Source organism: Mauremys reevesii, linkage group 15, assembly GCF_016161935.1.
Source record: "Mauremys reevesii isolate NIE-2019 linkage group 15, ASM1616193v1, whole genome shotgun sequence".
Lineage (NCBI taxonomy): Eukaryota > Metazoa > Chordata > Testudines > Geoemydidae > Mauremys > Mauremys reevesii.
The window spans coordinates 30,328,405-30,346,259 of NC_052637.1; the positions used below are offsets into that span (position 1 = coordinate 30,328,405).

The 17,855-nt window shown below is 44.1% G+C and overlaps 2 protein-coding genes across 11 annotated transcripts in view; one reads left to right on the forward strand and one right to left on the reverse strand.

Annotated features, from left to right (window-relative positions):
• Positions 1–17,855, forward strand: part of RECQL5 (RecQ like helicase 5) — a 56,633-nt gene that overhangs the window by 21,317 nt on the left and 17,461 nt on the right. The gene's annotated exons all lie outside the window — the stretch shown is intronic.
• SMIM5 (small integral membrane protein 5) lies at positions 1,265–15,948 on the reverse strand. 5 transcript variants are annotated; one of them, XR_005588613.1, is made up of 5 exons: positions 15,608–15,946; positions 5,794–6,027; positions 5,138–5,294; positions 3,062–3,307; positions 1,265–2,016 (listed from the first exon to the last, which is right to left on the reverse strand). XR_005588613.1 is itself a non-coding variant. In XM_039502403.1 (4 exons), the coding sequence occupies exons 2-4, from the start codon at positions 5,938–5,940 to the stop codon at positions 3,189–3,191; spliced, it is 423 nt and encodes a 140-aa protein (XP_039358337.1). In that variant the 5' UTR covers positions 5,941–6,027; positions 15,608–15,948; the 3' UTR covers positions 1,265–3,188. The 5 variants fall into 5 exon arrangements, 4 of the variants coding, with proteins under 4 accessions (XP_039358337.1, XP_039358339.1, XP_039358340.1 ...); XM_039502403.1 differs by having other exon boundaries at positions 1,265–3,307; positions 15,608–15,948; XM_039502405.1 differs by lacking the exon at positions 5,794–6,027 and having other exon boundaries at positions 1,265–3,307; positions 15,608–15,937.

Here is a 17,855-nt window from a genome sequence, read left to right on the forward strand (position 1 = left end):
GGTCCTCCAAGGAAATCTTCACAACACCTTCAGTGTTAACCCCTTATGCTTAACAATCTGTCCCATCTTGTATTTAGTTGTAACATAATGGTTACCTTTTCCAGACCTGAATAATTGCTCTGTGAAGCTCAAAAGCTTGTCTCTTTCACCAACAAAAGTTGGTCCAGTAAAAAATATTGCCTCACCTGCCTTGTCTCTCTAATGTCTGTAAAACACTTGGAGATCTTCTGTGGGAGGGTGCACCAGATGTATGAACGTTTTTTATATTAAACTGGTACTACATTAGGGATTAGTTGTCCCAATTCCTTTGTTAGGGGATGCAAAGTTTTGCTTCTACCATGTGCATTGTGGCAGCCAAATGGAAAGGTTGGGCACTTCAATCTAAATATAACTTTTATTCTTTATGTGTGTGTGGCCAGCTTATAGCAGTGGAGCATTATTATTATTTAACTTTTGATGGTCCCTGTCAAGTTAGGTCCAACATTTTTAATTCTCTTAAAAACCAAAACCATCCCCATTATCTATTAAAATGCATTTTATTTTTGTACAATTGAAATGCCGCGGTGTTGTTGTTTTCTTAATTAAACATTCCTCTACATTGTTGGCAGCTTCCAGAATTGTTCCAAAGTATGAGGATGAACTCAGATGCAAAATGGACAAATCTAATTGAATGAAGAACAAAAAGCTAAACAACACAAGTGGTGAAAAGTAAACTAGTTAATTTTTTTGTGTGTGTGTACTGTGACAAAAGTTCCTCCTCTACCTTGGTGGGTCCTGAGCTTATTGGCAGATTTGCTCACCTCAGTGATCTTCCCCACAGTCTGGATCAACTCCTCCTGTGTCTGATCAGGAGTTGGGAGGTTTGGGGGGAACCCGGGCCCGCCCTCTACTCCGGGTTCCAGCCCAGGGCCCTGTGGATTGCAGCTGTCTATAGTGCCTCCTGGTACCACTGCATGACAGCTACAACTCCCTGGGCTACTTCCCCATGGCCTCCTCCAAACACCTTCTTTATCCTCACCACAGGACCTTCCTCCTGGTGTCTGATAATGCTTGTACTCCTTAGTCCTCCAGCAGCACTACCTCTTGCTCCCAGGTCCTCACACGCACTTCCTCTCCTCTGGCTCCTCCTCGGCTGACTGGAGTGAGCTCCTATTTAAACCCAGGTGCCCTGATTAGCCTGCCTTGATTGGCTGCAGGTGATCTAATCAGCCTGTCTGCCTTAATTGGTTCTAGCAGGTTCCTGACTCTAGTGCAGCCCCTGCTCTGGTCACTCAGGGAACAGAAAACTACTCATCCAGTGACCAGTATGTTTGCCCTCTACCAGACTCCTGTACCCCACTGGTCTGGGTCTGTCACAGTACACACACACACAGAGGATATTGTTGTTAATCTAGGGTGCTCTTAGCAATTTAGCTAAGGGATTCTTTTAAATATTTTTCCTCTTTTCATTGCCCCTTTTTACAGAAGTGTCAGCAAGTGTTAAAAAAGCACCATATTCAAAGCTTTGTAACTCAGCCCACCCGTAGCTGAACTCTGGCACTGTAGATGTGTATTAGTCCATTTGGCTGTTTCAATCGTAGTAAAAATGCAAAATGGGAGTAGAAGATGATTTGTTTACACTCTCATAAGTCCGAATGGGCTTGTTTTAATTTCTCTTAAAGGTGATCAGTTCATATTGTGGCATAATTGCTTTCAGGTTTAAACATTAAACCCCTTTTAACTAACGGATTACTGAGAAAGGGGAGTAGTTTTTCTTCTCCTTTCCTACCCTTAATTACGAATGTCGGGTCCAATGCTGCAGACTTTACACACATGTAACTTCCTTTTGAAGTTCACTGGAATATAAACCAAATTTACACAGTGGCTGCAGTGTTGAAAAGGTATTTATTTGCACTTGTTAGCTTTAGCGGTACAGTTTGCTCGGCTCCAGTTTGCTCCACCACTTGTCATGATGCCATCTCTCAGCTGCTGCACGTATGTCCTGAATTAACACTGCCCTCACTGTATATTCTCTCTCTGAAATACATGTGTGTATAAATATACCTTAAACATTTGCTGCCATTAATATAAACTACACATCGGCCTTTTTTAGTGCAGGGAGCTAGGCATGCCACTCCCATGAATAATAATAGGGATTTGTACATCTGCTTCAGTGCCCCATGCACTGTACTGAACATTCACCCTGCAATATGCAGAAAAGGCAACACTTTTTTTCATGGAAGAGAAGGATCTAAATAAAAAGCTTTTTTTAAAAAAATGATTACCGGCAGGGCAAGCAAACAAAACAGTTTGTGTTGGGGTTTTCCCCTCTTGCCTTCATCCTTCAGTGTATGATGGATATTGCACATAGTCTAATTGTTTTCCTCTTTGGCAGTTTTCTTGTCTTTGTAACACTGAGAAAATAAAAGCAGGGAGCATTTGATGCCAACTGTACTTCCAGTCTCTGAGCTCACATGCCAGCTGAAAGTTCATGTCATGCTGTGCTGTAAGTGGATGGCTCTGTTAAATTTCATGTACTCTATTACTCATGGTTTTAAAGAGAGTAGGACAGGGAAGGAAAAGCCATACTTGCTTTGGGCTTGATCCTGAGGGGTGCTGGTAATGAATATCTCCAGTGATGACAGTCGGAGTTGCTAGTGCCCAGCACCACCTCACTGGATTAGGTCATTTATCAAGAGAGCAGGGGACCTTCCTAACCCTGGGGCAGTCTGCATGTGGTCTTTGTCTGGTTTGCTGCTCTTTGCTCACAAAGAGAGCCTGTTGGAATTTTCTGCCAGTCCAGCTGCAACGTTCACACTGGGAAAAGTCTGGTTTTGTGTCTTTCTATGGCAAGGAGACAAGGATGTCAGAATAGTGTTACTTATGTGGCCACATCACAGACCCAGACAGTGATCATTGCAGAACAACCTAGTCCATCTTATGATCCACTTTCCTCCTCTGCATGGGGTTAGGAGAGAGCAACTATGAAAAATCGGGGTTAGGGGTAATAGGCACCTATATAAGAAAAAGTCCCCCAAAAATGGGACTGTCCCTTTAAAAACAGGACATCTGGTCACCCTACCTCTGCAGCGTATTCTCATTCACTCCCACCAGCCCGTTCAGAGGGTTAGTGTAGAGAGGGTCATTCCCAGGCGATTCAGCCACAGTGGCTGCCTATGTCCTCTTTCACTGTCTTCTCCTGATGCATTTCACACATGAGCAGTTGGCTGGATCTGGATCTTCCTGCCTCTCCGATCAGGGCTTCCGTTGCAGCAGCAGCGATAGCAGCAACAGCTGCAGGCTAGGGTCATCAGTGACAGCACGGTAACTGGAGAGAGAAATGAAGAGTATTGGCTTCTGAAAAGATCTTACAAGAATAAAAACAGACCAACTTTGCAGTGCCTTGAAGAGGCAGAATTTCCTGGAAGCTCTGCTATAAATGTTGGATTTATTTCTGGGCAGGTAGAGATAGTACTTTATGGCAAAAAACCCAACAACGTTGGCTTATCAATATGTGAGCGAATAACCTTAAAATTATAGAGTAACATTTATAATTACATTATACAGCACATTTAATTCCAAAGGATCTTAAAATAATTTCCAGATTGTGGGTCCCGTGATGCAGTAGTTGCACATGAAAAATTCCCATTGCCATTACTGGAAGTTATGTGCTCATAAGGCCTAGGGCATCAGGCCTAATGGGAATCCCTCCACCTCTCTTAGTACAGCCTCCTCTGGAGTGAAATGCATCAGCTGTGTAGTGCTGTGTGGCTTTAAAGGGTGGAAAGTGAAGAACAGCAGTATTCCATTCAGATGAAATTACAGGAGGAATCTTAAGGTATGCAGGGAACAGTTAGCAGAGCTGGGATTTGTCTGTGAAGTCAGTGTTATCATCCCCATCTCTTAAGAAAAGTGACTTTAATGACAACAAAAAGAACAGGCGTACTTGTGGCACCTTAGAGACTAATAAATTTATTTGAGCATAAGCTTTTGTGGGCTACAGCCCACTTCATCAGATGCATAGAATGGAACATAATGACAACAGGTATTCAGAACTTCGGGGAGTGGGTTTCTTCCAAACTGGTAAACTAGTAGGGGTTTATATTTTTGTTCATCATAGAATTTAAGGCTAGACGGGACTCTCAGATCATCTAGTCTGACCCCCTGTATTTCACGGGCCACCATCACCACCCAGCCACTATCTGTCCAAACTATATGTAGTGTCCAACATAGGAGGGTTCCCTTTAAAAACAAAGAGCTGAACTGCCAGGATCCTGTTAGAGATGATGGTCAAGATGGGGATGGGATTTATTACCTTTCTCTGGAAGAGATAAGGGTGATGCGTTAAGTGTTGCATAACACCCATTGTGTTTGTTCCTTTAAGTGTAATCCATTGACAGGCTGCCAGGTAACCAGACCCAGTGCACCAGGAGAAGCGGATATACCTGCTTCCAAATTCCAGCTGAGGGAGGGAACCCTTCGTGGTGGACACACGCCCTTCCCCATGGCATTCAAACTGGGAGCAAACTCCCCCCTCTCCCTTTCACTCAAGGGTGCCTGCCTTTCTTCTTCCTACATTTCCACTGTTTAAAAAAAACTTTCTTCATCTGACCCAGACAGCTGTTTATTCCCCCTCCTCCAGCACCAGTGACTCCATGAGCTAACCTCTTCAATGGGGAGGCACTCTTTCTGCAGCAGTAGTGAGGGGCAACCCCAGACCTGAGTGTCTTGTCTGGTGGCAAGATACACTAACACCATTCTTCACAAACGCTCTGCTTCTACTCCTCAAAACATTTACACATGATGTGACTCTGGGATTTACTCACAGGGAAAGCAGGAGTGCTTCCCTCCAGATCAGTGTTCAGAGACGATGATATGGGGAAAGCTTGCACTGCTGCTCCCCATGCTATATGTTCTGTACATAAACAGGAATGAATTCTTCAGGGCCATTGGTCTGGTCCTAGCCTGAGTGCTAAAATTCACTTCAGTCAGAATGGATTTGTGGGAGAAAATAAGCTAGAGAATCACATTCTTTAGAACAGCTGCAGAACACACCTGCTTCCAGCAAAGTCCTCAGCACAGCCTGCCAGCCTACGAGATCTGAGAGGTTCAGGCAACAACAAGCCCATAGGATCCTACCACTCTTCCATGTACTTACCAATAAAGAAGAGGATAATACAAAATGACACTATCTCCACAGGTTCAGCCTTGGGTAGCTTCTGGAGCTTAAGCAGGAACTTCTCACCAATGGTCTGTACTTCCTTCAGAAAGCCTTCTGAAGACATCCTGGCCAGCACTGTCCAAGTTGTGTTACACTGGAGAAAAGCCAAAGAAAGAGAGAGAGAGTGCGCATGAAGCTTTTTACTGTCAATATTACTAACACTAGGGAAACAAACAGCCTTCTTTAGGGAGCTAATTTGGGATCACAAGTAAAACACGTTTATCCGGTCTCAGTCCTTGCACCCAATAGCTAAGGAGGAGGGATTTTAACTAACTGCATATCCAGACATTGCCTTTATTCAAATCTGGAGCTAGCTGACACTCTGGCTTTTTATCAGATCAGTTTGTGGATGTGCTCTCCATCTGGGCTCCGCTTCACCGCTTTTAAAAAGCCAAATGACTTTTCACATTTGGGCAAGGACAAAAATATGGTGTTCCCTCTCAGCCTGCTACGTATGGGATGACATTCAAGCTGGCTGATGGCTGACCAAGTCCTTGGCCAGCCATCTTCCACAAAGGGAAAAATTAGTCGTTGCTTTTCAACTGTCCAAGCTCATGTTCTCCCAGAAAATAAGCTGACTCTCACTTGTTAACCTGAGAATGTGTGTCCCAAATCATGCACACGATGCTGCATTCTGTATACGAAATTATCTTCCCCTGTGTAACGCAACACACGCTCCCTTTTAAGGTTTCTTGTAGCTCCAGCAGCAGCAGCCGCCTTGTGAGTGCTTCCATTATCATAGCACCCTTGTGTAATACTCATGTCACATTTCTGGTTTCCAGGGCTGGTGGTGTATGGTGATATTGTGAATTTTGACTGATCCACATCTATTTAGGAGACATGAATGCTTTAAGTTTATACAGCTGACTGTGACGTTTGTACCTGGTAAGATAAATATAGATCTGTTTGACCACATGTTTGTAGTAATGTAGTGACATATAATCTGACTAGGGGATTTAGACTCCCACACATTGTGTATATGGGGGGGAGGGGAGGAAGGGAGAACAAATGCCACAGAGATCTATTTGACTTTAGAGCCTAGTGTAGATGATCCTTACTCTCTTTCTACTGCATTCCTCTTGTAATTCCATCAAGTATGAAAAGGCAATTTATTGTCAGGAGCTGAAAATACTGTTGATAAAGTTATATTTATATAGGGCAACATTTTCAAAGCTACCACTTCAATTGTATCCATAATATTTGCAAGCCTGCACTTGTGTAGGAGCAAAAACTTCTTGTGTCTACAAATGGATGAGCTTGTAATGTTACTGGAGATTGATATAGGGTGCTGTTTTTTAAGAGCTTGCCTATGCTCAGAATGTAATTTGGATTAAGGGAGGATGTGAATTTAAAGCAGAATAACTATTCTTGATTAACTGTCTGCATTGATGCTCCTTATTCCAGAATGAGTGTCTTATTCTGAATTAGGATAATCTACTTTTCAAAGCAGGTTGGCTTGTCTACCTAAACATTTAGTTCACGGCAGGCTGGGGTGTAAACTGCACCGCACTAGCCTGCTGTGCTATAGGAGTCTGTGTAGCCTCTGTTGATGTGCACCAACCATTCCTTAATGCGCTTTGATCTACTCCCATGTCAAAGCAGGGTATATCAAAGCACAAAAGGGAACAGTTAGTGGCTTAGTCGGGTTCACATAGACACTTAGTGCACAACAGGTTAATGTGGGGTAGATTTACATCCTAGCATGCTGCAAGTCAAATGTTTGTTTAGACAACCCTAAGCTAAACAGGAACAAGTCACTTTAGTCTGGAATAAGAGCATCAGAGCATCCACACAGGAAGCTAATTGGGAATAGTTATTCCAGAATAGTTTTTCCAGATTAACTCCCCATGTAGACAAATCCTGAAAGGTGTCCAACTGCGTTAATGTTGTAGCATATTTAGTATGAAAACTGAGTTTGAGTTTTGCCATCATCAGTTATTCAAGCCATTGTGCCTACTAGTAGCGTAGGCTGCTTAGAAGCATGCAGCCTATTAGACGCATGCAGAACATGGTGCACGCCTGGTGTGTGCTGGGACCTCCGACTGAGTTAAGGTTCTCATGCCATTGTTCAATTGAAATTTCCTGGCTTGATTAAATTATATTAGTTGACACTATTTTATGGGAGTCCTTCATGTTGCAGTTAATTTCTGCCTTTAGTGGTGACATAAAGCAAACAGAGATACAGAAAATGCTTCATAAATAAGCCAACCAATTCACTGCTGCACTTTTTGCTTTGGTTTGCCCAGTGGATGCTCTGGGTTCAGCCTTCAGTACAGTTAGAACAATTACTTGGGAGAAATCTTGGCTCTTTCTTTGCATGCTGGGTTTAAATACTATACTGTCAAGTAAAACAGTATATTTTGAACGTGGACGCAATCCAGAGGTTTGTTCTTTTAAAAACAAGGCTACAGAGTTTCTGGAGAGGGAAGAGTCAGAATCAGATGGGTTCTTAGGGGCAGGGGGAAAAAGGCCAGGTCCAATAGGGAGAGTGCTACCTGGTGCAGTGAAGCACAGTTGTGGCCTTATAACCTGAAATGATGTAGCCTGATCAATGTAATTAATAAATAATCTATAGATTACTTAAGAGTTCCCAGTTATCACTTTGAGGGTTGAAGGGTTTTTGTCCCAAGATCAGGCCCAGTATTATTCAAATTATTATATAGTTAGGAACCCTGATGTGCACAGTTGCAACACTCACACTATAGGAACTCTTCTATATTTACCAATCATTTTATTAACATTTAGCTCAGCCACAAACACTCCAGCCCAGTACGGTAGATAGAGATACTACAGAATGTACCTCTGAACATCCATATACTGTACTCACATCATCCCTTGCAGCCCAACCTGAAATGTTAGTAATCATCTTCCTCATTACCTTGCCCTACGTCAACAGTGGCCATCATTCTGGCACCTCCCAGGGGCTACATCTCTTTTCCTATTGCTCATGGGGTGGGATGCAACTTTTATAATACAGTATGTTACGCTGACACCACTATGTCTGAGACTTATTCAGTCGGGGTTTCTCCCCTCTTCCTTATTTGTATTTCCTTACCTTGCTAATGTTGGGTGTCCTTCTCCTATAGGTTAGTATATCAGTGATCTCAACTTATTATCATACACGTCAGTTCGTTGCCTTGGCACCCTTGTGGTTCAGTATGCGCGGTAGCTTATGTACCAGTTATGTACATCAATTCATCGCTATGACACTCTTGTGTGGGATTTCCCCTTAAACACTCTATTTTTCAGCTCCCCAATACTTGGGGTTTTCCACTGGACCATTTACCTGTGCCAGAGTTCATAGGCCTCTAGCTTCTGTAGTTAGCGTCAGGCTTATGTCTTATAGGATACAGGCCTGTAGGTTCCTTGCATTACTGCTGAATATAATAAGGGCAGAATGAAGGCAAAGCCATGACTATAATAAAGGTAAGCTAGCCCTATAGGCTACAGTGGCCATTGCACAAACCAGGGTTAAATATTTCTCTCCAGGATTGATCTCCATGCCCAAAGCAAACTGTTCCACGAATGGCTTTTCTTCCACCTCGCGCCTTTTATAGGATTCTTTGTCTCTGTCTGTTTGATTTCCAGTCCAACAAATGGAAGGTGTGAGGAGAGGCAAAACAGTCAGTGCTTCCTGATCATGGCTTTAGAGGTGAAACATTTTGGTTTGTCTCTCCTGATGGTGTCTTTCTGCCCAGAAGATCCCACAGAAACAGTCTGTCAGAAATGTTTTTGTGCCGTGCTCTGGGCTGGGGACAGAGTTGTTAGTATGATATGAGCTGGGCCTCCAGAGTTGTGGTGTGAAGTGTAGAATTGTTGCTATAGCGTGGGTGTGACACTGTCTGGCTTAATGTAGGGTTCAGTCTATATAGATTGACCAGGATCCTGGCTTGACTTTCTTTCCTCAGTTATGGGTGTTCTGTTGGTCAGGTTACCTAACACCATCATGGGTGAAGGAGTCTGATGTTTAAAAGTTGCAAGGAATGTTGCTTGTTTATCTTGGTTTGAACACTTTGTAGGGAGAAAGCTTGAACTGCAGTATCTGGCTGCCCACAAGGGAGTAAATACCTGTCCACTCTACTAACCAAGATGCCAGCTCCAGAAACTCACAGCATTTCAGGATTTATAATCGCGGGACCAAACAACTTTTCAGAATTCACTCTTCCACTTACTCTCCTCCCTGCCTCTGCTCCCCATTCCCCCCAAAAAATTGTGTCTGTCCGTCTTCCATTCTACCAATTATATAAATTGTTTGCTCAGAACTAACCTTGCACTTGATCTTACTCCTACCGAAACCAGTGGTAAAACTCCCATTGGCTTCAGTGGGGCCAGGATTTTTCCCTAAAGATTAGCACACAGGAAGGATTGGGTTCTATTCCTAGCTCTGCCACCAATTCACTTTGTTACCTTGAACAAATCGCCTAACTTCTCTGTGCCTCCACTTCCTTATCTATAAAGCGAGGGCAATGATACTTACTGACATCACAAAGGAGTTATAAAGATTAATTCATTTAGCACGCTTGCTTTTCAAAGTAGCTGCAGAAGACCTGCCATAACAGGTGAAAGGTGGTACAGAAGATCAGAGCGAATGATAATTATTAAAACGGACATCTCTCTGTGGAAGATACAGTTCCACTACTCTGTTCTTGTTTACAAGGGAAAGTAGCTGATGTTGTTCTCGCTCCGTTACTTTACAGCATTTCAGATGATAAGAAGAAACCAGTTTGGCCACTGGTGATCTCGGTGTGATACTGGAGATGCAGTCCCCCAGACGGCTTGAAGCCCCCACTTTAACTGGCAGTTTACTTTCCAAGGATAGAATGTTGTTGGGGGTTAGAGAAGGCAACTGGAGATCGGGTTCCTGGATTCTATAGTAAGCACTGCCACCAATGGACTATTTAACCTTGGGCAAATCAACCTCTTCATGTCACAGTTTCTCCATCTGTGTGTCTCTCTTTGCAGCTGACCTCCATCAGTAGTATGTTCACTGGGAACAGGAACATGAGAGCAGGAGCCAGTGCTCTTCTGGCAACAGGGGCAAGACTTTGGAACTCATTACAGGAGAAAATCAGAATGTCCACACATTTCCTGCCTTTGCAACACAGCGTAAAACTTACTATTATGACTTGGCATTCACGCAGCTGTAACTAAAGACAGCAAAGAAGAAATGAGAAAGGGTGGGGAACGGAGGGGGAGAGAGGAGGAAAAGAGAAACTTAAACAAAAATCAAAGCAAACACCACCCTGAACTGCTTCACGGCAGGCAGCTTGGAGCATTCCCTCTAGCCTGCCATGGCAGCCTGAAAGTTATGGTTCCAACCATCTTCTATTCTGACTGTTCATTTCTGAGAAATTCCTCTTTAAAGCAACAAAACCCCACATTGTAGCCATTGGGATTAAATCTTCAGATCTCCTATTCACACTTCAGGGAAGCGAACTGAGTAAATCAAATCTTTAGATCTCCATATTGTTTCAGAAGGGCGGCAGAACCTGCCATGAGCTCAAGGCATTAGTCTTGCTTGGAAAGAGAACAAGCACAGTAATAATGCAGAAAGACGTCCATTTGGTTTGCAGTGCATGTTGCTCAGCTGCATGGGTTAGGTTATTTTAAACCAGCAAGGCACTGCCTGTGTTCAGGGCTCTTGCAGGTTGTTACTGATTAAGGTTAAGGTGATGCCTAGAAAGTACGATCTTATTTCTTTTTAATACAGATTCATCCTGCAATGCCAGTTGGGTAAAGCTGTGCAAATTGCCATAAATGCCCGGGAGGCCAAATCTTTCCAACTTGCTTTAATAGACTAAAGCCATATGGTACCTAAATAAGTGGCCTGACTTTCAGCTGATGAGCACCTGCTGCTCTTATTGATTTGATTGGTAAATCTGGCTGCTCAGCATTTCTGAGAATAAGAACATTTATTTAGGTGCCTAACTTTAGGCATTTTGGCTAGAGCCTTTTGGGACTGAGAACCAGCTCTGTGTGTCACACCTTTGGTGTCCATTGTAAGTTGACAGGACCTTGACCAAGAGCGAAGGCTGCATAATATGGTTGACTATCCATAGGGCCCAGATTTTGGTATCTGGCTTAAGCTGGTCCAGTCTCCATGAATAATAAATGATCTGTGGAATGTATACTGTTTAAAACCCCTTCCCTTTAACAAGCTACACCCTTCTTCTGTGCTTTCATCCTCTGCGTGGAGAAGTAGGTGTGTTGGAGGGTGGGAGGACAGGTGAGGCTAAACTTATTGTTGAGGACTAAGCCATGGGTTAGTCATAATGCTGGTGCTATTTCAGTAATGTATGTTTGCACAGAGGGGAAGAGAGCGAGAGAGATGATGATCTTGTGGTTAGGGCACAAAACTAGAAGTCAGGAAATATGGGTTCAGTGCTAGCTCTGCCACTGATTGACTTCAATGTCCTCCTGCAAGCAAACCCTTCTAGGCTTTTGCTGTGGCTGCTTTCTGAAGTCTGAGACGAAGCTTTGGGGAATCTGTTGTTGAAGGCTGTTGTTAGCACATGTAGTTCCAATGCAGCACTTCTTAGTCATGTTGATCTTTGATTCTGCCTGAAGACCAGCATCCTCTTCACCTCCCATCCCATAGTGACAGCCATTTGAGACCGCACAACTCAACAAGAGGGGCACTTTCAGAAAGTGGGGACTACCTGATGATCCCGAGCAAGGAGTTTGTCTGTTGTCACACACTCATCTCTGACTCCATTTTAATGTTTTCTTTAAGATGTTTTCTCAGATTTCTTGTCTGCAGCCATTAACACAAACATTGTGTGCTATGATCTGTTCCCATCAACTCACACAAGATAAGCAGGGTGAGTTTGGCCCAATACTAGAATGAAAACACCCCTGGAATGCTTAGGAGCTGTAGGAAGGTAGTGTTGGTTGCTTGGCAGGGAATCGTCCAAGTCCACCCCAGCATGGTGAAAAGGGGTGCTGTACTGCTGAAGGTGCTGCCCTCCCGGTGAGGCTTAAAACAAAGGTTCTGACTAGTTGTGATCACTTTCTCAAGAGTAGGTGTTCAGCTGTGGTGTCGTGGATAAATTTTAAGTGTGGTAGCTCCTTTGTACTCTACTGAATTATTGTTCTGGTTTCAGATGAATAAGATCTTTTCCACTTCTGTTCCTAAACTATTGTCATGTTGCCGTGCATTGTTAAATAGTAAGTGCATTTTGGCAGTACATGAAATAATCCCTGTATATGGTTTATATATTTGTTTAAATTTGCAAAATGCTTTGAGATTAAAGGGATTATAGAAACAGGGAAAATCCACCAGCGATATTACATTGTTACTGCAGCTTTTGCTGGCATGGATGTAGTTGACCAACCGCATGATCTTCACGACAGCCCACAAGCAAGTCTTGTGTCCATAACAGGAGAGGTCAGAACCAGTGAGGCCAATAGTTCATTCACTGGCAGGAGAAAATTTCCCAGCTCTAGAGAATTCAGGCTTTGCCCACATGCACACAAGCTGGTAAATTGTGGTTCAATTTCATGGGAGAAAAGCTTTGACCTTGTCAGCCAAGGTTGAAAAATCTGAAGCCCTCCCCTTCGGATTATAAAATAGAATTGATTGGGTACCCAAATAGTCAAGATAGCCTACAGTCTAGTTTGTCCACTTATTGGAGCCAGGTTTCCCAGCAGCAGTAAAGATGCCCCAGTCCTGCCCTAACCACCTCATATTTAACTAATGTGTGACAGGATCATGGGAAGGCATTGAACCCCCTGACATATCAATCAAGAGTCTGAAATTGATAATTGAGACCACTGAGTTGGGAACTTCTGTAAAACTCTTAAGAATCCTCTACTCTTTTCTAGCACATCCCATCTGAGACTCGTAAATGAATGAAGCGCCTTGATAGGTCATTATTATTACTCCTGTCTTACAGATGGGAGAAACTGAGGCACAGGGATTGTGACTTGCCTACTGAAAGGACAAGCTGTATTAAAAATAAATCTGCAACTGATAAGTGGGGTCTTTGACGTTCAGTAGTTACTGCTGCTTGGGTCTCGGCTCTGTAGTAGACTGAGTAATTAGAACAGCTGTTTTCAAGGACAGCTGACAGAATGAGATGTACTATGTTTGACTGTCCGTGTCCAGGTCTATGAAAGCCCAGTAAATAGCCACTTCAGGAAACACAGGTTTTCTGCCAATAGCTTGGTATTTCTCAGTGCCAGATGCCTCATCACAATATTGGGAACACATTCTCTAGCTTCTTTCCATTGCACCTGGGTCCTTATTTGCACAGCGCTGTCTAGAACTTAGAAACTGAATGAATCCATCCTAACCAGGATGCTATGCTAGCTGTAGGGACCTGGAAAATCCAGGAAGCTGAAGCACCTAATTCTGATCTCTTGAAAGAAACAATTTAAACGATGGGTGAAGTGTGAGGCTTATGAAATGGATGGTGTGGGAGGAATGATTGCACTGGTTTGTGTCAAGTAAGGGCATGGGCAGGCACTGCACTTCCCTGGCAACTCTGCCAAGACCCCTCAATTTTGACTACTGGCTCCCCTCACTATTCCAGTCCTGGGACTGTCCTGAGCAGACTCTCAGTTGTGGTGGGTTTGTGTTGGGGACTAAAATCCATTGTTTTATCACTTTTTTTTGTTTTTCTCTCACTTGATTGGATTTAAGTCTCTGCTTCTAAGGTGATGGCTAGTGTACTAACCCACTGTACAGTTCGCCTCCAGCAAAGGCCTTTCTATAGATCTGTCATGTCTGATACAGGCTAAGAGGCCTCTGTGCTACGTGACAGCTGTAACGTAAACCATGTCTCTGCCTTCCTCCTTCCAGACACATGTTTCGTATTGCTTATTTTTCCTCCTCTGCTGCTGGATAAGCCCCCAGTCATAACCCTTTAGGATTTTTACTGCAAGGAAAATTTGGCCTGTTTCTCTCTCCCTCCCACTTTTCTCCTTGTTTTTCTTTTGTTTTTTTTTGTTCTGTTTGGAAGCCATCTGAACTGTAATGTTTAAAAACAAATGTAAACCACAGTCCCTTCAAGGAACCGCTAATGAGTCTCTGGAATTCAGACTAGTTAGGAGATTAGGAGGGCCCAGTAATTACTGTACTATTACACAAGCGGTTCTGCTGTGTTCTGTGCATGACAGGCAAGTGGGTAAGATGCACCACCCTTTCCAAATAAGCAGGATCCAAGGGGAAATGAAAGGAGAGGGTGAAAGTACTTGATCCTTCACATTCCTCTATCTGTGCAACATGTGGGGAGAACTGGCTTTCTGTCTCTCTCTCCCTGCTTGTTTGTAAACAGCTGGAGAACACACCAGTTGTCAGCTCAATGCAGAGAGTTACAAAATCTTCCAAACAGCATTGAGAAATAATTGGCTTCAGATGGGGAAAACAGAGGGGCTCCTGGGGATACATCTTTGGCAGTGAGAAATGGCGAGTGAAGGAAAGGGGTGGGAGGGAGCTTTGGAAGCTAGAAGCAAGGCTGGCTCGAGGTTATTCTTGTGCACTTGGGACTCTTTCTCCTCTGTTTCATTTCCCTCCCTTGTTGATCAAAATGTGCTCAGACCCCACAGCCTCATGTCAAGTAGGACATGGGCTGAGAGACGAGGGGTTCTCTGCCAGAGCTGTGGGTTTCTGGTGCTGTTTTGGACAGCAGACCAGAATCTGCTCCTGCTACCATTGCTGATCTCCATTTGGAAGCTGTGTAAAAGCTTCCCCTTTATTTCCACTGGGCACAACGTTTATATTAATTTGCACAGTAAGCTGCTTTCTCTGAATGGGTTTTGTTTTCTGAGCATTCTGCTTGCTTCAGGGTTTAGGGGATAAAACTCAGCACTAGCTGGGAGCTCTTCTAGGTAAAATTCCCTTGCTGGAGCTTGCTGTGGATTGACATACGCTTGCCAAAGTCGGTAGCTCCCACTGAGCAAGGAATCACCAAAGCTGCTGGCTAAACTAAGTACTCACATGAAAACACCTCTGTAAAGAATGCCCTGCGGCAGATCCTGCTCATAGGTAGGGCCAAGTTCTGCACTGACATGCACCCCATGTAACTCCAGTGAAGAAGTGAGCACAAGATACAGCCCTAAAGTCTCACTAATCAGCTAAAAGTTACTCCCTTCTGCTTCAAACCGTTATTGACGACGAATGTGATAAGAGTAGAACAAGAGTGAGCAGTAGCCGCTTTCCTTAAACTCTGGTGTTGTAGCGCTGCTTTCCTGACTCCTCCAAGCTTTTGGCTCTCACCACCCTCCCCCCCCCCCCCCCCCGAGTGCCCTTTGGAACCAAATTCAGGCTAGCAAACCCTGTTCAATGGCTGAGCACAATTTGCCATGCAAACAGCTACAAAAGCTTAAGCTACTGCTGACTAGCGGAATCCTCCTGCTATTGAGATGCTATGGGGGAAATGAACCCAGGCTACAACCCAGCCTTACCCCAACAGTGCCGCGGGACTGTCCTCCACCTCCTGTTGTTGTTTTTCTGTCTTCTTAAACTTCAGGTCTCTCTCCCCGCATCCTGCCCCTCTCTGGCTTGGGGTTCTGTCCTCGCTTGGCTCCTCTCCACTCTGCTGCTGACAGCCAGCTGCTGTCTCTGCCTGAGCGCTTTTTTTGTTGTTGGTCGTTCTGGAGATGTGAGGTTTCGGATTACATGTGGGCTGGGGAGGGAGGCGAGAAGTGAGCACAAGCTGAGCCTGGCAACTGGTACTAACGGTCTAGAGCGGAGCCCACGGTGCCAACACTTGTTGGAAACTTCCTATGCATCTTCCTGCCAGCGAGGTCTCGTCTTTGTTCCGATTAATGACGGCTTTTGCTGGAGTAGTCTGGGTTGGGGTCATATTGATTTCCTTTCAATAGTTCGGTTGCATGTTAAAGCAATTAACTTTCTTTATGCTGTCCAGTTTCCTGCTGGCTCCCAATGGGGAATGCACTGTTCTCTTGTGTTCTCTGAAGAAGCTGGGAATAAAGGGGATGAAATGACAACGCCATTTCCTTTAGAAAAGAAGAGGAAAGAAGGGTGATCTTGTGGTTAGGATGGGGTACTCGGAGGCAGCAGCCTTGTGTTATTTTCTCGGCTCTGCTACATATCTCTGTGTGACCCTGGCCAAGTCATTTAACTTCTTGATGCTTCAATTTACCCTTGTGTATACTGGGGGCAATAATACCTACCTGCCTCAAAGGAGTGTTGGGGCTTACTTGCCACCAATACATTGTTCACTCTGCTTGTGTGTGGGACCCATAAGATGCCCCCCCCCCCAACCTGGCAATTGGCAACTAGCTGAACAATTGGTTTTTATTTAACAAATTCCTGAGTTGTTTTGGTGGTTTGCTCCATTCAGGAGGACCTCCCCTCCCAAATGGTTGGGATCCCTAGTTCAGCAGACCTGGCGTCCCTCCCTAGTGTATCTCACTGGAGATGCAATATTTTTTCAGAGAGACATAGTAGCTATGCTAACATAAATGCACCTTTCCCTGGTATTTTATCTTCCCTCGCTGGTTGGAGATAAGGGGCTGAAACATTCTTCACTGGACAAAAGCAGATGGCATAAAGAAAGGAGAGGCAGGGCACTGAACTCTGATGAACATCCTCGTTATCTTGTCTGCAGTGATAGCGTTTCACTAACATTTTGCATCATGTTTCTGAAATTTATCAGCGCTTGCTTTTCTTTCTGTCCCTTAACACAAAATCAAGGGGGTTTCTCAGTGAAATGAAAGGTAACTACATTTCAAAAAAAATGGTCAGAGTCAACCCGTGGAACTCTCTGCTGCAGGGAGAGAGACAAAAACTATGGCTGGATTTTTAAAGGGCTGGATAATTTCAGGACACTTGTGACAATGTAATCTGAGATAATGGGTATAACCAAGTCTCCTGCTTCAAGGCATAAATTAACTGCTTGTGGGGTTGAGGAAGGCTCTTCCGCCATGTAGATCATTGCACAACTAGCTACGTACAGTAGAACCTTGATTTTTTTTTAAACAAACACCAATCTTATGAACAACCAGTTCGCAGCCATGGGAACAGATCACATAACACAAGTGATGTCTCTGAAGAACAAGTCGTCATTCGTTCACACTCTGATGCCTTCAGTGCATTGGAAATGTTTGCAGTGGTTTGAAGAAGAAGGTGGTACAGAGCATCATACTGCAACTTATGCACTGTACCTGCTGCAGTTGAGATGCTTAGTTTAATGAACTCTTCAGTTTTGTGAACCACTCAATTACCAATGTGTTTGTAAAATAGGGGTGTTGTTGTATTTTATTTGTTTTGCCTTCATCTGAAGCATTAAGGTTTTGGCTGTTAACAGGACACCAGTGGCTTCAGAGCTTCTCCGTTCTTTGCCGCAGCATTCCAGGGCAAGATCTTGTTTGTTGGTATTGGGGGTTAAATGTACATGCAAACATCTTCCCCTCCCTCCTAACCCTGTCACTAAAGCTCTGAGGGGAAGGAGGGAAGCATGACCAGCCGCTATTATATGCATCGCTCTTAACTCCAAGAGGAGTGGTGTGTGTCGGACTAATGAGAGAATAATGCCGTCACTTTTTTCTCTCTTTGAGAAACAAAGACCTGACTCACAGAAGGCCTTTGACATTTCTGTAATGGTGCTGCAGTGGCAGGACCCGCAGCACCCTGCCGTTCTTTTGGAAGGGTAGCGGGAGAGACTCAAATGTGTCTCCCTTTTTGCCC